Source organism: Astatotilapia calliptera, chromosome 15 (genome assembly GCF_900246225.1).
Source record: "Astatotilapia calliptera chromosome 15, fAstCal1.2, whole genome shotgun sequence".
NCBI classification, from domain to species: domain Eukaryota; kingdom Metazoa; phylum Chordata; class Actinopteri; order Cichliformes; family Cichlidae; genus Astatotilapia; species Astatotilapia calliptera.
Genome location: NC_039316.1, coordinates 4,558,163 through 4,579,114, shown reverse-complemented (window position 1 = coordinate 4,579,114; position 20,952 = coordinate 4,558,163). Strand labels below are relative to the sequence as shown.

Below are 20,952 nucleotides of genomic sequence, written 5' to 3'. Positions count from 1 at the left end.
CGAAGTCTAATTCTTATTTTTATTTCAGTTTACAGAAATAATTGGTTTATAAGTAACTTCAATTCTTAGTTTTAATTATAAAAACCTTGCTACCAACTCCATGAGCCTGTAGTCATTATATAATTCAGTCATTATCAGAGACCATAACTGGTAAATTAGATTATAAAATATGTTTTTCGTTGTTTTTGTCCTCCGAGAATCTTAAGCCAATTACTTACTCACATTTTTTCAAAATTTTGTGACGGTGTCCACTTTACCTAAAACGGAGTTCCCTTCTAGTGACGTAAGACGTAGCTCGGTAATCTTCGCAGCCAGCAGACACGATCAATCAACATCGGAAATTCATCGATACATTTACGTTAGTTGCAAAGACACGTTCCAAACCCAAAGGCATGATAGCGCTGTCTCGTATTTTATTAGCGAAATATACAGGTGAAAATTTTGTCATGGTCATGTCCTAGGAGACGTGGATAGGTTGGCTTCCTTCTCTCTGGGATTGATTAAAATGCCTGCTCCTTGCTGTACCTTCGCCATGGCGTCGTGTCTCTGCTCTCTCAGTAACAGAAAGTGGCCGCCTCTCCGCTGTTGCTGCCGACTCAAAGCTCACAGACTCGCTCGGCGTCTCAAACCGCCATTTTGGAGTCAGAGAACCGAGAGTCGGCAGCAGCGACGAGAGAGACTGAAAGGCGGACACGGGGCCGAGGTGAGAGACTCCGCGGTGGTTGTTATGGCGAAGGAGCAATGGGGAAGATGGCCGGGAGGGAGAAAGAATTAAAAGATGGGGATCATGCGTGCGCCAAGCAACCGAGCCGCGGCTCGTATCCGAAACGAGGGTCCAAGAGGCGCGGGCGGAGGCCCTAGCTGTCGCTGCATGGTGACAGCAAGCAAGCTAAAGAGTTGTCATTAAACCGATTTCATATCTTAATACATTGTTTAGGCAGGGAGGTGGTGGCCTTAAAGAGACAGGGCCGATTTAAATACTTCATATTAATGGTGTGAGAGGACGATGGTGTCAAAACGCCTTAGTATTTGATAAGCTAACTAGCTAACGTTAATGATACGCTAAGTTACAAAGATAGCAAGGAGGGGCTAGCTATAGTAAAACTACCTGTGCTACCTAATTGAACTGGCGTGGGCAAAGCCGTCAGTGAGCGTCTGTAGCAGCACATTGAGCCTCTTTACTGTCACTGATCCGAGGCAATGCTGCTTTTGCTGACAGCTAACGGTCGTTAGCTTTGAAGCTACAGTATTGCTGAAGGTTAGCTAGCAAGCCCTGGCTAACACTAGCTTGGTTTTGCTATCCACCAAAGCACAACGTAACGACGCGATAGCAATGCTATTTAAAAAAGTATTTATTTTTAAACTTTAGTCCCTTGCAGCCTGCTACATTTGAGGAAATGAACTCACAGAAAGTGAAGTGAATAAATACCATAGTGTTGTTTATGGGTATTGTTGTGGACAGCTGAGTTAACTTTAGCATGGAAACTCTCAAAACAACCACCTGACTCTTCATAAGGACCTAATGCATAATAACACTTAATTGATTACACTATGCCTAAAGTTTAATTTTATTTTTTAATAAACTGCAAGTACTGAAAATGATTACCAAGATTACTTAGACACACTATCGAGCATAATATATGGCTGATTATAACGTATCATAACTTATTTTTTATTGAAAATAAACTAAAATAAATTCTCAAAATTGAGTTCAAAGCACAATTTAGTGTACGACGTGTTTATACTGAAACATGGGAGCAAATTATTTTTACTTTAAACCGATAGAGATGTCCAAATAAACTAACTTTTCCTTTATCGTTTTGAAATCACGTGCATAAACACTGTTAGTACAGCACTGTAAAATGAGCTTCTAATAAAAGCTTTTGTTTTTGCCATTTAATTGTCAGTGTGTGACTGCATTTCTTATTTTGTAGGCTTTTCATCTTGATCATTAGTGTTGGAATCGAAAATCAATGCCATCCATTATTGAGAAGGTATGTCCAATAAAAAAATAAAATAATAGAATAAACATTTTGTAGAATGGACAGTATCATACTTCATATCTGTGCATTTGGAGGCAAGTATTTTGTTTTTGGTGTAAGTGCCTTTTTTCTGACCTTGACAAAAAAAAATGTAGGCAGTAATTATGAAATCTTTAAACATACTAGGAGATTATCTCCCATTATACCAGATTAGCTGAGAAAATGAAGCAATGTACAGTTCCTTTTAGTCTGGACCATTTTTACTCTTTAGGTGAATAACATTAAAATGTTTTTCTTCACATAGATGTAACTTTCCTGTACTGCTCATTCTTACCTTGTGCCATTTGCACATCTATTTCTTCCATACTTCTCTCTTCAGTAAAAGGTCCTGCCCTGCTGGGCAGAGGTGGTCTGTGGTGTATGGCGTCAGGGCAGGGTGGCCAGCTGGAGGTTGGGGTATCAGGGGCCTCCAGCCTAGCCAAACCTCTCTACCTGCAGCGCTTAGAAAGATCCCTGAAGTTGGACAGTTTTTTGCGTCAAACCGCTGCTATCTTCAACAGAGACATAACCAGGTACAGAAAAAGAGGTGCTGATAGTGGGCATTCACTTGTTGCTTCCAGGCTAAGGTTTGTTTTGGCCACCTATAAAAAAAAAAAACGAAGTGTTTGCAGCAATCTTCCCATCTTATCAAAATTAAACTGTATATTGTGTTTATTTATATATATATATATATATATATATATATATATATATATATATATATATATATATATATATATATATATATATATATATACATATATACAAATTTAGATGTTTTGCATGGCTGATTGCACCTCTTGTCATCTGCTTTACATTACACTGTCTAAGAAGAGAATGGATAATATACAAATAGGATGCAAATGTTGAGCTTACGGCCATACATTTCTCTTGCAGTGATGATAGCGATGACAGCGAGGGTGGACTGGAGCCAGGGATATCCCTGGATGCCAACACTCATGATACGGCTTTGACAATAAAGAATGAGTCGTGTGATCAAGGAGATGGATTGGCAGATGGCAAGCCGCTTAATGGAGTACTTCCGCAAGGTAAAGGTAAGATGTATTGAGAAATGTGTTAGTGACATGTTGCTACACATCCACACTCATTGGTTTAATGAATCTTTTCATGCATATTTATCCTGTGTTGTTTCTTTTTTTGTTTGTTTCACAGACCAAAAGGCAAATAAAACAAGCCTTTACAATTTTTCTAAGCTGAAGAAGAACAGGAAATGGCTGAAGGTATTTACACTGGCTAATACTGACCTCCATATCTGAAGAATTTTAGTTTTATAGGTACTTCCTTTCTCATAGGATATGTTTGTGTGTCACATGCTCTCAGCTTCCTTTAACCATGCCTGTACCTACTTTTTTTCTCATGTAGAGTATCTTGTTGAGTGATGACACCACAGACTCAGATACAGACTCAGATGACGCTAACTTCAGCATGTCTCGGGAAGAACTACATGACATGCTGAGGCTCCATCGTTACACGAGGCAGCATCAGAGCAACTTCTACTCTGACCGGGAGGTACAAATACACACATAAATAAAGAACACTAATTGCTAATACTTTGTGTCAATTTAATGTCATTGTAATAATAAGCTTCTTAATTAAGTTCTTAATCAATAAGTGCTACAAAACAAAAAGAGCAAATAACTCTGCTTGTGCTTGATTCATAGTGGTTTCTCATAATTTCTTCTGGTTTAGCGTCATTTAGCTGTCGAAATGTGTTGGAAATCCCCTCTCAGAGAGTCACAACATAATGCAGGATGTAGCTCTGGTGCCAGAACAGGTGGTGAAATATATAATTGGGTGAAATCAATGGCATGGCCATGCACAATTTGCCTCAGGGATAATATATAAGAAGCAAATAAGTGGGGACTCAAAATAGTACCTTGGGGAACCCCACTAAATAAAGAAGTACAGGACAAGACATTTACTTAAAAAAAATGAAAATCAGCCAATTCAGAGCCTCGTCACCTAAAACAAAGTTCTTCAGACATATTAATTAAGATGTATCATGCTCCTCTGTGTGTTTGTGTTTGCTCAGCTTCACCAATATCAGTACTACAGCACGGGACTCTTATCTACTCATGATCCCTTCTATGAGCAACAACGCCATCTGCTGGGTCCAAAGAAAAAGAAAATCAAAGATGAAAAGAAATTTAAGGGTAAGAAGAAAAAAGGCATGCCAGTGTCAGTGCCTTTAAGGAAAACAAAAACAAACAAGAAAAACATATTTTAAAACCGCAAACAAGATCTACCTTTTCATTTAAATGTCTTTCCTTTTTTTTGTAGCCAAACTAAAAAAAGTAAAGAAGAAGAAGAAACGGGGAGAGGGAGAATTTGTGGATGAGGAGCGTCCCTTCGTCACCAAAATATTTGCTAAGTTTTCCCATGATGCTCCGCTGCCCATGGTGAAGAAAAAACATCTCACCGTCGAGCAGCTGAATGCTCGCCGACGCAAAGTCTGGCTCACCATTGCCAAAAAAGAAATCCCCAAGGTTAGTTAAGCAAAGAGTCAGTTTTGTTTTGATGTTGGTCCCATTTTTCCAACATTTTCTAATGCCAACTGTCCCATTTCTACTTTTTTCAGTCCTTCAAGCAGAAGACTTCTGCTAAGAATCTGGTATTAACCAATGCAAAAAAGGTGAGTAAAGTGTACACAGCACTCTATGGCTAGGTACATTTAAAGCATTTTGTTAAATGTTTTTGGTTTTGCACACGTGTTCAGCGTGTTGGTAACTCTCCATGTCTGTATATTGCAAAAGTAACTTTTAACGTGTGATTCATGTCCTCTTAGCTGGCTCACCAGTGCATGCGAGAGGTCCGGCGTGCAGCTATTCAGGCTCAGAAGAACTGTAAAGAAACATTACCCCGTGCCCGGCGTCTTACCAAGGAGATGATGCTCTACTGGAAAAAATATGACAAGGTGGAAAAGGAGCACAGAAAGAGAGCCGAGAAGGAAGCCCTGGAGCAACGTAAACTTGATGAAGAAATGAGAGAGGTCTGTGACAAGGAAGTTATTATGGAGACATTTTTAATTTGCCATTACAGGTTTTTTGAAAATCCTAAATATAGATACATTTTTCTCCCTGGGTTTTTTTTTTTTTTTTTTTTTTGACTCTCTCAGGCCAAGCGTCAGCAGCGCAAACTGAATTTTCTCATTACCCAGACGGAGCTGTATGCTCATTTTATGAGTGGTAAAGCTAGCGTGGGGGCTCCAGGTGCAGATGCAGCACAGGAGGAAATTCTGAGAAAACTTGAAGACACTGCAGCCCAGAGACAGATAGACATTGGAGGAGGAGTAATGGTCAACATGGGACAAGAGGACTATGGTATGAACGACTCAATCGAGTTTAATGTATTACAGAAGAAATTAGTAGTCATCGTTGATGGCTGAAATTTATACATATATTGACTCCCTTCATCAACTATAACAGTGTGAAATTAAATGGGACGAAACTCATTTCTGTTTGTTTCCTGTCTAATCTTCTACTTGTAGATTAGATTTTTTTTCTTCCTCTACAATGGTAAAACAAAAGTACACTCTCCATCTATTCACAAGCATGATAAAAATGATCTAGTCCTCAGTAGGTCTTAAAATTAACCTCAAATGAACCGAAGCACATGATGTGTTACACTGTGTCATTATGTATTTAACAAAACCTAAGTCAAAATGCAAAAGCGTTGTGTGGAAAAGTAAGAACAGCTGATGACAGCTGGGATAGGCTCCAGCGCCCCCCGCGACCCTGAAAAGGATAAGCGGAAGCGAATGGATGGATGGTATTCTATCACAGCATTTAGGTCAGGGTTAGGCCTGGTCTTTGACTTGGCTATTGCAACACCGTGATTCTTTTCTTTTTCAGTCATTCTGTCATAAATTTGTGGCTGTGCTTGTGATCAGTGTCATGTTGCGTGACTCAGTTTGGTCCAGGTTTTAGCTGTTGGACAGATGGCCTAATATTTGACTCTAGAATACTTTGGCATACAGCTTGCAGTCATTGAGTCATGGTTGACTCAATGACTGCAAGGTGCCCAGGTTCTGTCACTGTAGAGCAAGCCCAAATCATCACCGTTGCACGAGTCTTTTTTCTAATTGTTCTGTCACAAATGTTAACATTTGGCATACTAACTGAGGCCTGCAGAGCCTGAGATATAGGTCTTGGGTCTGGCGTTGGGGTGAATTAACACATTAAGTTAACACACACATGAATGCTCCAGGCCAGCAAACTCCCAAAATGTCTGCTGTTGAACACATGTGCTGATGATCAGGTAAACAAGTGCATTTGCTTAGCAGCAGCTGACTGCTGCTTCTCCTGCTAATTCATGGGGAAGCAGTAAGTATGTACTTTTTTTTTTTTTACTCAATTCGTCTGCATTTTGCTTTTTCGGTAAATAGATAACGACAGTGTAACATGTCGTGTTTTGTACATTTGCAAGATTTTAAGGCAAAAACGTTAAAATTTAAAGAGTGTGTACTTTGTTTTTATCATGATTGTTGCTATTATACCGTTTACTAATGATAATAATTTGCAGTTTATTTGATTAAGTATAAAGAATTGTGGTAATACATTACTAAGAATTTCAGTTTAGACTAGCTGTGTTTTGACTATATACTCTGTCAGAAGAAATATTACATTTAAATGGTTTGCAATGCATTTATGCACAAGATGATTGTATGTGATTGCAGATAGCGAATACTACAAATCCCAGGCCTTGAGGAATGCCCAAGAGGCCTACCAGATTCATCAGGAGAGAGTGAGTAATTCACGCACATCCTTTATTAGATGCCCTAATTCACACAGCGCAACTGGCAGTAATGTCCAAATCTCCTCCTTTAGACGCGAATGTTCGATGAAGAGGCTAAAGACAGTCGCAGTGCGTCCCTGCATGCAGCTGGCAGCTTGTCCAAAGGAGCCGGCTCTGGGTTTGGAGAAAGCTACAGCCTTTCAAACCCATCCATCCGCGCAGATGAAGACATTCCTCAACCCACCATCTTCAACGGAAAACTCAAGGGCTACCAACTCAAAGGCATGAACTGGCTGGCTAACCTTTATGAACAGGTACACGTGTCTTATTTTATTTTTTTAATTGTTTTTTCTGACTTATGCTGCGCTTTTCTGAAACTCTCGGTATTCCTTTAGTTTGTTTTCATTACTATGAATTGGGCAGTTTTTAATGGCCAACAGTATAAAAGAAATCTTTATTAGTGTTTTGGTTAAGAAAATTTATGAATCTCTAGTGTAACATCACTAACATGATTCAGGGTTCGTTAGCATTGTTTTTTGTCAACATGTGTACAGTTTTAGGATGTTTTCTAATATTTTTTTTTCCTCCCCACTGAGTGATTTAATTCTTCTTCCCTTTTCTCTTTTGCTCTTCATTTCCACAGGGAATCAATGGAATCTTGGCAGATGAAATGGGACTGGGAAAGACAGTTCAGAGTATCGCTTTGTTGGCACACTTAGCAGAGGTGAGAGAGAGGACGGGGGGCCAAAAGGTTTTTATTCACCACACTCTTCCAAAACACTTTGCGGAATATTCAGTTGACTCCACCATTGTTTTCGACTTGTGATAAAACATCTAAAAGGCAGCCTATTTGCACCTGCATCCTTTAAAGGGTCCCCAGTTTCTGGCTTTTTGCAGGTGCTGGAACATTTCAATGAATTAGTCATATGACTTCACTCCTCTGAAGAGCTGATTTGCCAGCTCTTTACATTTTTTAGTCTCACAACCCCAAAGGCCAAAAAAAAAAAAAAAAAGGTGGAAATGCGAGCTTTTCAGTCAACTGTCGTTGGCAGGAAGGTGCATGCTGTGGGCTTCACAGGCCCTCCAGGACTTCCTGTTTTCTGGGTGCTGCTCACACAAGCACAGCAGACCACCTGTTGCGGTGGTTGACATTATATTTGCTTTTCTGTTCCTGCAACAGAGAGATAACATCTGGGGTCCATTCCTGATCATCTCTCCAGCGTCTACACTCAACAACTGGCATCAGGAGTTCACCCGCTTTGTGCCAAAATTCAAGGTGAGAACCCATCGTGGCTAAGCGAGCACACACACACTGAAACATCTGCAGAAGCACGTCCAAAGGAACTGCTGATTCGTCATTTCTGTTGTTCTTCCGCCAATGCATTTCTCTCTCCGCTTCTTAATGCAGTGGTTTGTTAGTTTTGACATTCTGAGAGCAAGCGCAGGTTACCAGATGAAATGTTATCTGGAGCTGTCCATTAGGGGGCAGTATTGTAGCACTGTTCGCATTGACACATAACTACATAGCTGTTTTTATTTTTGTTGAGTGATACATCTCAAAAAAAATCATTTTGCATGCCATAACTGGCTCTTGAAAGACTGTGCGTAGCCAAAATATTATCAAATGCATCAATATGTCAGCTATGCTTGAACACACACACACACACAGTCAGTGATAAACATGACTCTTTGTTGTGTACGACATTCAGCTTTGCCCATTTTCTCAGCCAGTTTGGAAATAAATCAATTGCAGTTTGTTTTGCTAATGAGGTGTGAAAAGACCCCATTACACAATTTGAAGATAAGCTTCCTGAACATTCAAAGCAAGACTGACTGAAAACAATGGGAAAGCGGCTTGCGTTGAGCGACGTAATGATGTGTAAATCTTTTCACATCGCATTCTATATCTCAACAAGTGGGGCAGTGATTCATGTGCGATGTTATGCCTAGACATTTTCTCTGAGAACATCACTGTGGCTCTGTTTTTCCAGCATTGCTCAGTCTTAACTGTAGGGTTTTGTTTTTTTGCTTTAAACATGTTCACATGGGGATTATTTTGATCTATGAAGGTTTTCTGACAGAACAGTGTTACTGATATGTCCCATAGGTGTTACCGTACTGGGGAAATCCTCACGATCGGAAAGTGATTCGGAAATTTTGGAGCCAGGTAAACATTGAAGGATACATCACCGTACATTTTGCAGCCAGTAAACTCAGCACTTTTTATCCTTTTAACTCTTAACGCTGTGTTTTGTCACACAGAAAACCCTTTACACGCAAAATGCACCATTCCACGTGGTCATCACGAGCTACCAGCTGGTGGTCCAAGATGTCAAGTACTTTCAGAGGGTCAAGTGGCAGTACATGGTTCTAGATGAAGCCCAGGCACTGAAAAGCAGCACAAGGTAAAGCATTATCATGGTGGCATTGATATTTGTGATCACAGGGTCACAGATTCATGTGTTGATGCGTGATATCTGATTTATCAGACTTTGTATTTAAAGATTTTATCTTACCCTTCTTTGGCAACTCAATAACTAGCCTGAGCATACAAACATTATTAAGATGTTTTAAATGCAGACCGGCCTTTTAACAACTTTACTAACCAATTATAATGTCATTCTGGCCAAAACACAAGTGTTGTAAAATAAATGACTCTTTTCTAGTCCCAGCAGTTCTAACTTGCACAGAATGCTGTGGCCATTTGTAAGTTTTCTTGTTTTTTTGTCAGAACAAATAAAGCCCTGCATGCTTTGGATAAGTGTCTTGAGAAATGCAAGTGAAAAAAGTTTGTAATAAATCAGCTAAAATATGCAGAACAAGGGAAACTGTTCTTTAAATCATTTGGTAAATCAACAAAAATGTCTGGAAAAATACAGTAACCGGTCTCTACGGTTTCACTAGTGTGTGTCATTTCTCGGCTCCTACTGGAGACCAGCCAAAATCAATAGACTGGCCAAACGTACAGCCACACACAAGCGATAATCCCAAAAAATGTAGTACATCCAGTGATTACATTAAATGAAGTGTTAAATGCAGATGATAAACATCTGTAGCTGTCACAGCAGGTGACGGTCCTGGTTTCTGTGCTTTTTCAGCGTTCGGTGGAAAATCCTCCTGCAGTTCCAGTGTCGGAACAGACTTCTGCTAACCGGGACGCCCATTCAGAACACAATGGCTGAGGTGAGCGACGTGTGTGTGTGTGTGTGTGTGTGTGTGTGTGTGTGTGTGTGTGTGTGTGTGTGTGTGTGTGTGTGTGTGTGTGTGTGTGTGGTCGGTCATCCGGGCAGAACTGTAAGAGACTGCATGTTTTCCTCTCAGCTGTGGGCCCTGCTGCATTTCATCATGCCTACGTTGTTCGATTCCCATGAAGAATTTAACGAGTGGTTCTCCAAGGACATAGAGAGCCATGCTGAAAACAAGTCTGCCATCGATGAGAGTGAGTACAGCAAAGGCTACTATTTTTTCCCCCTATTTTATATGTATGCTTTTTAGCTTATTTGAAAATAGGTGTACCAACACTGTTCTTCTATCCTGGCTCTATTTGCGTGTGATATGATTTGTAAGTAAACATAATTTTTTTTTGTTGTTGTTTTTCAGACCAACTATCCAGATTGCATATGATCCTGAAGCCTTTTATGCTGCGCAGAATCAAGAAGGATGTGGAAAATGAACTCTCAGACAAGGTAGAAGAACCAAGAGTGTATTAACAATTAAGGGTGACACGACAATCTCATTTTTCAGTTTTCCTAAGGGCAAAAAAAGATGGGTTTCTTCCCCCCCAAGTGGTATCCTTCGTGTTATGCCACATTCCCTCTCCATATTTTAATCCCTATACTCTGCTAAGATAGTATAAGAAATATTTGATTTACAGTGGTCCCTCCTTTATCGCAGTAGTTACGTTCTAAAACTAACCCACGATAGGTGAAATCCGTGAAGTAGCCAACATTATTTTTTACAATTATTATTAAGGCTATAAAACCCCTCACTACACACTTTATACACTTTTCTCAGACAGGCGTGAACAATTTCCCACAATCTGTCTTGTTTAAACACTCTCAAAGCTCAAACCTTCGTAGAAAAATAAGTCCAGAAGTATAGAATCAAACCAAAGGAACCTGCAGGTGCCTTTGACAGTCCAAAATGTTTCGTCGACATTGTTGTTTGTTGGGGAGAAAAGTTACAAACATACAGTACACCACTCAGAGTCACATTGCTAGCGATCGAAGATTTATGTAAATTTGACAAGCTGAACGCATTCTGTACCGGACAGGAGACACGGCACGGAGATGATTGATTGAAAATGGTCTACAGCCGATCAGGATGCAGAACACAATGCTCTGTTTAAAAAAAAAAAAAAAATAGAATAGAAAATATGTCCAAAAAAGAAGTGAGGATCTCAATAAATGAAATCTAATATGATGCAATAAAAGAGCTTAAAGCTAGAATAAATGCAGGTGTTGTGGTATTATGCTTGTCACCTCTCCTGGTTAAACATGGAGCCTTCCTCCATCTGTCTCTCTGTACACCTCATTGACAGAGAAAGTATTGTAATGAAGGTATGAGTGATGCTTGTGCTGGCAGATCCTCCTGACAGATGTTGGACCCGAGGTCACACACACACACACGCAGTCGCTCATGCTCTGTGGGAGTCTCGAGGAATGGCAGAGTTCACCACTCCCCCACATCTGTCTTTTTCACTTTCCTTTGCACCCACATGTAGTCCTGCCAGCCCACTTCCCTCACTTCTCCGCTCTCCGCTGGTTCCTCTTTGTTTTGTCAGAACACTGAAAGCCAATACTAACCAGGAAAGTTCACTGGTGGTTCACGGTATGGTTTTATGGATTGTTACCGTTGGGTTTCACGGCTTTCATCAAAGCGTGGCACAAGATAAAACCAGAGATTTGAATGTTTGTTTAAAGACTGTTGGGCAAATGGCATGAAGTCCATACTCACATAACAGTTTGGGCTAAGCTCACAGGAAAACACTGTGTGTGTTCTAATGGGATAGAAATGCTGACTCAGAAAAATCAAAACCATTTTGTTCGGCTGACCAAAGGGGCGGGGACAATGTAAAGTTAATTTGAACTACACATGATGAAGCATCCTTCGTTGAGAACAATGATTCTGCAGCACAGTTTTAATAAGGCATTATTCTGCATGTATGTTATGTGACTTATATTTCTTTTTTTTTAATGTTTGAACTCTCCTTACCTTCTTCAGATTGAGATCCTGACCTACTGTCAGCTGACCTCCCGGCAAAGGTTGCTCTACCAGGCTCTGAGAAACAAGATCTCTATCGAGGATCTGCTGCAGTCCTCGATGGGCACGGCCCAGCAGGCTCACAGCACCACCTCCTCCCTCATGAATCTGGTCATGCAGTTTAGAAAGGTATGAGCTCTGATCCATATTTTATTGTCTTTATGGTATTCAATGCTAAAAATGTATGAAAACTAGAAGGGCACTTGAAGAGACCTATACGCTCAGCAAATAACTAGATATTCAAGAACAATAAATAAGACTATGGCTACGCATATGTTTGGATGTTTGAACAATAAATTGGTTACATCGCACAGCACATAACAATACAAACTAATTGCCAATCACAAAGTCATTGTGCAATGAGCAGACCCTAGGTAATCTTCTTTTCTGTCTGATATGACCAAAATATACAAAATGGACCAAATCTTTTATTTAGTATGACCTAAATTGCATAATTCATAGAGAAAGGGGGCCATTTTCACATAGATGCCATCACAAATTGTTCTTTAGGGGCCCTTTAAAAGCCTTGGACCCTAAGCAGTTCCCTGGCGTATGTGCTTGTGACAGGATTGTTAAAGTAATTGTGAAATCAGCACCGTAATGCTGCTCCAGCTGCTGAAAATTGGCCTGTTACTTTTTGGCACTAAAACAGACAAGCACTGATGTAAACATAACCTATTTAGTTATTATTAAGGTATAGTGGGTTTAAAAAATAAATTATATTAATTCTCATATTTTGGTTGGCTGTGGCTCAGGAGGTAGAGCAGGTCATCTGCTAATCAGAAGGTGGCTGGCTGCTCCAACCTGCATGCCAAAGTGTCCTTGTGCAAAATACTGAACTGCTGATGCGTTCTGCAGAGTGTGAATGTGTGACTATTGGGTAGGAAGCTCTTAAACCTGTGTTTGTGTGAAATTGGTGAAAAAGATATGTTGTATAAAGCAGTTTAATTGCTCAAGTAGAGTAGAAGTGCTTTATAAGAACCAGTCCATTTACCGTTTGTTGAGAATGTTAGTCTGATCCGAACAATGACTTGGCTGCACAAAACAAACATGCTGATTCCTGAACTCCAACTGTGCGTATGTTTGTGCGTAGCTCTGCAACCACCCTGACTTGTTTGAGCGTCAGGAGACCCGCTCACCTTTCCACATGTCCCTCAAGCCCTACGTCATGTGCAAGTTCCTCTACCGTCATGGCCTCATTCACACGGACAATCAGACCAGGAAAAAGTGAGTTCTTACACACAGAGACATTCACAGGATCACGTAATCTTCACTAATATTCACTTAATCCAATAATAGACGATCTGTCAGAGTTTCTGTTAACAGTGTTTTAGGGTTACGTTTACATTTGAAATTACTGTGTAAACACTTTGAAAACTGTCTGTTTTTTTTCTTCAACAAATATTCAGCCTTGTGGACATAAGCTGACTTTGGGGCTCACAAGTGGTTATTATCCCAATTATAGATAGGAAAATAAGAATTTGTGTGGGTTGGACTGAGATCAGATGATCATGTCAAATTTAGGTTCAGGTCTGCTATCCCTCCTTTTTTTTTTAAACTTTGGTGTAACCTGGTCTTTCTCTCCATGTCGTCCTCAGATTACTTCAAGTGCTGCTGTCTCCCTTCTCCCCGAATCACATACAGCAGTCTCTCTTTCACAGGAAAGGTGAGCACACGTCAAGCTCTCAGCTAGAATACAGACAGTTCTTGCTCAAACCAGGAGTTGGTTTTCTCCTGTGACGTGACCTGACATCCAAACCTTTCTGTCTTCTTAATTTGATGTTTCCATTAGGGATGCACTGATAATAAAATGATACTTATGATGGCAGTGGCTGATGATAACCTGTTGTCACACCAGTTTGGTGTTGGCTACATGTTCAGTCAGTGTGGTGAAGACCTGAAACACAGTTCAGCTATTTTTAATCAGAAATATTGTCAGAAAAACGGGCACAGGGGGCATTTTAAATACCTGTGTTTGCCTCCATTAATCAAAAGTGGTTAATCCCTGACTTCCATTAATCCATGCTTAACATTTTCTCCTTTTTTGATTTCTTTAGTGTCATGTTTCAAATATTTTAATTTTTTTTTTTATTTGCCATTTTCAGGTGATGACAAAGGAAGCTGTTTCTCCTTCTTGCGTTTCATTGACGTGTCACCAGCTGAATTGTCCAATCTTATCCTCCAAGGCACCTTAGTAAGGTAGGCATCAAATAGGCTTTAGACTGCTCTAAATGCTCTGTTTCAGACGGATATTTTTACTCTTAGCTAAGTAAGATGTCAGTGAGAGTGGATATATATGACCTTATGTGACCTTATATGGTCATCTTAAGCACAGCCCCATCCTCCTGCTGTTAAATCCTTTTGTTTGTGAAGATTTGGGAAGTAAGTTGGCTTAAACAGTGGGTTGCCTTAAAGCCAAAGGGGTAAGCAAAATTACTGTAGTCCAATTTTAAACATTGAAAAGTTGTAAATCCACCTTAACCCTCTGATGCATAGTGGTCACTGGAGTGGACAGCTACTAAAACGTACATATCTCTTTAATGCATTGGTTTCTATGGTGGAACTGCATATTAGCCTCTAGAGTGCTCTCTGCTGCCATGCTCCATTGAGGTCAATTCAGTGTTCAGTTAGTGCAACTGCAAGTAAATTTCCTCTGAATCAAAGATGGCAGGCAAACTGTCACCCCTGCCGACCACTGCTGGCATATCCTGTCAATCCTTCTATGCTAAAAGAGCCCAACAGGTAAAAAAAATATGATGATATGCAGTAACATCTAGGGAAGGATATTATCTGTTTGGAATAAGAAATTGTTATGTCTAATATGTAGAAAACTACGATTAACCATGTGTCCACTGTAGTGGACATCATGCATTACCCACTATATTTTTTTAACATAAGTCATAAATTGTCTCACTGTTTTTTGGGACTGTTTTGGTTATAAGTAAGCATATAATTGTTACATTTATAAGCTACTCATTTAAAATGTATATTTCTGTGCAGATCAGCTGTAGTTTGAGTTACTATAATAATTATTTTATCATATTTTGTAGACTTCAAATGCAGCAAAGAATAAGGCAGCGTACAGAATAGTCCAGGAAATTCCATCCAGCTCCAGTGATGATGATTTCATTGATGAGTGCAGTGATGATGAGTTCAGTGATAAGTCCAGTGATGATGAGAGTGGCTGCCAGAGCAGAACAGAGACATAGGAACTACGGACAGCCTAGGTGTGATGAACACAGAAGTGTTTGGAGATGCAGAGACTAAGATGTCAGTTTGTGTTTTCTTCCAGCATGCTACTAAGGGCTTGGTAATACTGTCCTGCATCGTTATAGAACTGTGTAGACTCAAAAATGTTGCTCTTGTTGGAGATAGTTTGCCATATTCAGGTGTAGGATTCACAGCTAGGACTGTTGATTGGTTTTGTTATTTACGTCTAAACATTGGGGCCTTATGAGTTGAAAGTTCCAAAAAAATTGCTGAGATGTTTTTCAAAGGATACAAGCAAACAAGTGTTTGTATATTTACAATAGAACACAAGGTAATTAATTTTTATAGTAAATTCACAGTATTTCATGCTAAGTGCTCAGGCGCATGTAGTCCACTGGAGTGGACAAGTTTATAACTTTATAAAAAAACATATTTTTGGGGAAAAAAGAGTTGAACATTTTTTTTCATGTCCTGAGAAGAATAAAAGCACTTAAGAAAAAAATCTTGACCAAGGCTTTCATAATTCATGCATCAGAGGGTTAATTGAGGCTGAGCTTATGTATCACTTAAACCCATTTCTACAGTTTTTTTCCCATTTGTAACTTGAGTCTTCATTTCCTGCCTTTACAGGTGGTTAGCCCTTTTTCTGTCTCTGAAAGCTGCATACCGGCTCCATCATCAGCGCCTGTTCGACCTTGAAGAACAGGGCCAGGAGGAAGCCGGAGACGGGGAGGCTTGCAGAGGAAAGTTACAGCCAGGGATTAAGTGTCTGTCTCGCAAGGACCTGATTCTGTGGCTGAACCGACCCATTTCCTTCCCCAACATGCACAACAGTCCTGTTTTGCAGGTAAGAAACATCAAGGTGCATGCATGCTGATGGCAAGCTATACGCAAGAAATTCCTGAGTAGCCATCTGCAGTACACATTAATGTGTGGCAGAAATGAGAAACGCCAGTAAAGGATTCATGTCCTGCTGACAGTGCTGAAATTCTCTCCAGAGCATCAGCCGGTGTTTGGCCACACATCATGCTCTCTGCCCCAAGCTTCCTCTCCGTCCACAGGGACGCAATGTGGAACCTAATCCCTTTGTAGCCCTGTGACCCATTAATGTCGATTTCCCTCCTGGTATATGTTTCTATGACCTCGCAGCACACCATCTAGCTTCACTCTTACATCAGATGTGTAGAGGAAATCTCCTCAAATCATTGAACACCATTTCAAAAATATATATACAAAGTCTTGTATTAATAATTAAAACATATTGATCTGCTTTTAGTACAGACTTTCAGCTGGTTGTGAGGTCTGTCTGTGTGGATTAGTATACATGACCAGTGTGTTGCTGGTGTTTTATGACAAAATATGATTAGTGATGTTCGTCGGTAAAGATGATAAATGTAATACATACAGCAAAGCCTTTTCTCTACACGCAAATAGTTTCATGGGTACTGCTGAGACAGCACATTATTGCTTTGACTTTTTTTTTCTTTGTATTATTTGGCAATATGGAAATCTTATTGTTAGTACAGAAGTGGTGCAATGCCAGTTCAAATACAAAGAATAGTAAAAAATATATAATAATAAAAGCTCTACACTGTCACTGCTTAAAATTCCTGCTCCTTCACTTATCTGCTTAACTGAAAAGCCTAAAAAAATCATCAAGATTTCACTCAGCAAACTTCTAGCCATTGGCAGATACTTTCTGTATCACATTTCCACCCTTCCACCAATTCTAGCTTAACTTGTTGGGTGGAAAATACTCAGGAGTAAATGCTGCCGGGGGTAATTCCATCCTCCTCTTCCTTTCCCGGCCTCATCATGCTGGGTTAGGCAGCTGTCTAGCATCTTAGGTTCCCCCCTGGAGCTTCTCAACATATGAGAATAAGAATATTAGATGCAACTTCAAATATGAGCAAGGAATAGAAACTCGCAGACACCTGGAGAGTTTTTACTGTATGTGTGCTTTATGACCACGCTGACCCCAAACTCCTACTTGTAGAAATGACTCACTCCCGCAGTTCTTGCCAACTTCTTTTAACTCCTCATTTTTCTTTTAAAACTGCATGGAGCTGGCACACAGTGGCACTTCTTTCTGCTTGGCTCATCTCTCTCTGGCTGTGTACTTGACAGCGTGGCCAGTATTGCTTTCAGCTTTCCTTTTGCTTCTATCAAGGAATTGAGAAAACCGAGAGAACCAAGACGCGCACTATTATACCCAGAAAGCTGTGGGGGAGCTTTGGATTGGCTGTCTGTCCCTCTGTTTCACTCTCACTCCATCTCTGTTCCATCTCAGTGCTGAAACAGTCGTAATATACAAACAGCATGTTGTCTTTCTCTTAATGTCATCCATATCTACCATATGAAACTCTGCTTTTGTTTGTATCTGACATCATAATTATGTTTCACAACCATAAAGATGTGCTGATATGATTTTTGCATATTGTCAGCACATTTTTAAACTGTATTTTTTTTAATTTTTTTTTTTGTCTTAACTGCAATCTGCTAACAATCGTAACATCCTCCTGTATGTTCAAAGAGGATGAAGCTTTCAGTGCTCAATGTGAAAATAATCTGTTCTTGCTGGGTTTGAAAAACTAACATCTTCCTTGGTGCATTGCTTTTGTGAAACACACACAAAGCATTATGGCCTTCAACAAAGAAAATGAAGAAAAAATTGTAGTTGCTAAGCACTGCCTGAGTTGGTCTGACACTGATAGTTGATTTATTTATTTTTTTATCTGCCATTAGATGGCACTGTGTACCCATAATCTCACACACGTCACACAAAAGCAGACATTACCATATTCCTTTAAAAACCTACCATTCTGTAATACTCTACTATACTTTGTTCCAAATGAATGTTTGTGTTTACCACAGTGTTTTATCCTGATGCCCACATGCTGTGACATGTGGAGTTTAAACCATATAGGCTGCAGTAATCTTACATTTCACATAGCAATTTCAGCCTTAAGTTGAAATGTTATGTAATATCTTTGGATAAAAGCCAGATAAACTTAAATATAATGTGAAAACAGCTTATAAAACGATGAGCACTGAACTCAGTGAGCTTTGTATGATCCTACTTTGTTTACTTCTGTTTGCAGTTCCTCTCTTTTCTGCTTAAACAAAATCATTGATTCATTGTGGTGATTTCTGTATATGCTTTTCAGGATTTCGTGTTCACGGCCTCCAGGCCCGGCGTGGTGGGGCACACAGATGTGAAGGTCCACTGCAGAAAATTGGGCACCTTTACAATCCAATCCTGCCAGCCCACGCTGCCACCTAAGTTCCTGCTAGCCGCCACACCCAGGGTATGTGTATAAGAGCAACAAACAGACTGAGGAGGACACACTTGGAAGTCCTGCCTGTCTGTATGTGATGACAGTCGGGGTTGTGTGCTGGCGCGCTTAAAACAGCTAAGCATTTGGGTGGTCGTGGAAGAGGGAAGCGCTGTGAACAATGCTTTTGTGGCTTTTTAACAATGAGAAGCTCTTATCTGTGAAATGTTTGTATGACTGTGTGTGGTTGGGGTACAGGAGGTCAACACTGTGACTCCCAGCTGCACTTAAAACAAACGGAGTCTCCAAAAAAGGGCTTCTTGCTCAGGTTATTCAGTAGTTGTTCAGCTTCCTCTTGCCCCCTCACCTCCTCCTCCCCCTACACACACAAACATACGCAGATGCAGAAGTTGCTGATTCAGTGAAACCAGGACTGCATGCATCGACATCTCTCCATCTACAGCTTGAATCTCTCTGGAGCAAAGTTATCAGTTTGTTAAAGAAAAAAAAAAAGAAGTCTTAAAAACCGAGCCTATGTCAGCGTACAGTATTTGTGCTTTGCCATCGTAAAATGTTGTTTCTATCCATCATGCAATGCTGTCTTTTGTTTCCAAGGTGACAGCAGTACCCATGGAGCGCTATTGTAACGACCGCAGTGCTGAATACGAGTGGCAGGTGACACGCAGCGGAGGAGGCCCGATTTTTAAACAGTGTTTCCTGTACGGCTCTCCTGAACTGGCATCAGAATGGCGTGTGAGGGCTAATGCCTTTCACCCACAATGCCCTGGGGGTGTGATGGCCCTCTATCCCCGCCATGGATGGTCCTTTATACGGATACCTGGTAAGTCCTGTCTCTGTGTGTGTGTGTGTGTGTGTGTGTGTTACTACTGAACATTCAAATGAGTCCCCCTGGTCTCATGCACAGCTTTTCACACTAGGCTATCAAATCCCATAAGTAAATGTCCCACAATTTGCAGTCTAACAAATAGATGTATTAGATGTAGCATGTAACAGCAATGACTGTTCAAGGGGCAGCTAATCTGAAGAAAGTTTGCTTATGTGGAGAGAGATACAGAGCTTGTTTAGGGCAGTAAATGAGGTAAGTTTAGCTCCACACAGAGGTGACCAATAACAGTAAATAGTGGATATCCTCTTTTATAGAATAGTGAGTAATAGAGGCCCGTGGGAGAATCCATAGATCTTAGTCCTGGGTCAGGAGGGCAGGGCAAGCAACATCACCCTCCACTATCTCTACCTGTAGGTCACACAGTGACTTCCCAGGGAACTGCTGAGATAAAGGGCTTCTGCAGAGGTTCACAACACATACCAGGAATTTCCATTGAATTATGAGATTCAATGGAAAGATTGTGTTTTGTTTTGGGGGGGGTTTGTCCAAGTGAATTTATGGCTTAGCAGACCTTTATCAGAAAAGATTGGCTTGTTGAGCAAAGGGTTAGCTGCAGCACACTAAAAGGTGATTCACCACCAGGCTTCAGATGACTGATGGATGTCTAAGGTGAGAGAGGCCGCTACCTTCTTACAGAAAGCACATCCGTTCTCAGTGACCTAATGAAGGGGTCTCTGATAAACTCTGTTATGGATTATGATGACTGTTTTGTCAAATTGTCCCAGCGCAGCAGACACTGGATACCTTGTTTGATAAGCCTGCAGTGCGCTCATTTAACAACCTTTAGTACTTTCTGAGGTGCACTGTAAAACAACAGCTTCTCTAAAAATCATAATAGGTCCTTTAGATCCTGTCAGATAAATAATAATAAAGCTTAGTCCTTTTTTTAAGCTCCTGTGTATACATGTGCTTGTGAGAGCGTTTCTGTGTAAAAGTGAGAAACACAACAAGTATTTGTTTGTCTGTGTGAGAACAGCCTGAAAGCTCTTGTGAAGTTATACGGAGGCAGACAAAGCGAGGAAGTTTAGCTACTGGTCATTGTTCAAGTGCTCAGTTAGGTAACACTAATAGATGGTCTGCCTGTGTGCGAGTGAGTGTGTGTATATGTGTGTTGTTTATGTACAGTCGAGCCCATTAAGTGACGTGTGCGGTGCTCACACGGGGACCGAGGTGTCTCTCAGCCCTCCGCACACACTCTCCCACGCTCAGGGGGACAAGCTTTTACCTCTGTCTCTCCTTCACTAACAGACAGGACGGTGCGCTGGGCTGAAATCAGTATCTGGCCACGGGCTCTCAGTCCGTCTGGTCTCCCACTTCTTTCTCAGCCTCAGTAGGAAGGAAATGACCCAACACTCAGGCACCCGTCCTCCGCTGAACACATTGTTGCCACATCAAGGCTCAGATATGTACAGTAGCTCAGCTGAAGTTTCCCACCCTCCGTCTCCTCCGCACTCCCAGCCCCACACCTTTAGAACAAATGGCAGAGCTGAATAACTGTTTGTTTTGAGCGCCATGGCGTGAG

The 20,952-nt window shown here is 40.7% G+C and overlaps 1 protein-coding gene and 1 long non-coding RNA gene across 3 annotated transcripts in view; both read left to right on the top strand.

The window, feature by feature from the left end:
- The first annotated feature begins 513 nt into the window (after positions 1 to 513).
- The window catches only part of ino80 (INO80 complex ATPase subunit), a 39,878-nt gene continuing 19,439 nt past the window's right edge, over positions 514 to 20,952 (top strand). Inside the window, exons 1-27 of one of the 2 annotated variants that reach the window (XM_026194342.1) lie at positions 514 to 703; positions 1,935 to 1,994; positions 2,362 to 2,554; positions 2,919 to 3,070; positions 3,195 to 3,262; positions 3,405 to 3,551; positions 4,075 to 4,195; positions 4,323 to 4,528; positions 4,621 to 4,674; positions 4,828 to 5,031; positions 5,158 to 5,362; positions 6,718 to 6,785; positions 6,869 to 7,090; positions 7,420 to 7,500; positions 7,957 to 8,052; positions 8,884 to 8,943; positions 9,039 to 9,181; positions 9,875 to 9,959; positions 10,098 to 10,215; positions 10,377 to 10,462; positions 12,000 to 12,167; positions 13,132 to 13,265; positions 13,637 to 13,704; positions 14,144 to 14,237; positions 15,879 to 16,095; positions 18,416 to 18,556; positions 19,139 to 19,364. In XM_026194342.1, the coding sequence (XP_026050127.1) occupies positions 2,403 to 2,554; positions 2,919 to 3,070; positions 3,195 to 3,262; positions 3,405 to 3,551; positions 4,075 to 4,195; positions 4,323 to 4,528; positions 4,621 to 4,674; positions 4,828 to 5,031; positions 5,158 to 5,362; positions 6,718 to 6,785; positions 6,869 to 7,090; positions 7,420 to 7,500; positions 7,957 to 8,052; positions 8,884 to 8,943; positions 9,039 to 9,181; positions 9,875 to 9,959; positions 10,098 to 10,215; positions 10,377 to 10,462; positions 12,000 to 12,167; positions 13,132 to 13,265; positions 13,637 to 13,704; positions 14,144 to 14,237; positions 15,879 to 16,095; positions 18,416 to 18,556; positions 19,139 to 19,364 (3,316 nt within the window). In that variant the 5' untranslated portion in view covers positions 514 to 703; positions 1,935 to 1,994; positions 2,362 to 2,402. Of the gene's footprint in view, positions 704 to 1,934; positions 1,995 to 2,361; positions 2,555 to 2,918; positions 3,077 to 3,194; positions 3,263 to 3,404; positions 3,552 to 4,074; positions 4,196 to 4,322; positions 4,529 to 4,620; positions 4,675 to 4,827; positions 5,032 to 5,157; positions 5,363 to 6,717; positions 6,786 to 6,868; positions 7,091 to 7,419; positions 7,501 to 7,956; positions 8,053 to 8,883; positions 8,944 to 9,038; positions 9,182 to 9,874; positions 9,960 to 10,097; positions 10,216 to 10,376; positions 10,463 to 11,999; positions 12,168 to 13,131; positions 13,266 to 13,636; positions 13,705 to 14,143; positions 14,238 to 15,878; positions 16,096 to 18,415; positions 18,557 to 19,138; positions 19,365 to 20,952 lie in introns of both variants that reach the window. The other variant, XM_026194340.1, reaches the window with a different exon arrangement.
- On the top strand, positions 14,247 to 15,686 carry LOC113037356 (uncharacterized). The gene is made up of 2 exons (XR_003274618.1): positions 14,247 to 14,780; positions 15,089 to 15,686. It is a non-coding gene; the product is annotated as an uncharacterized LOC113037356 (long non-coding RNA).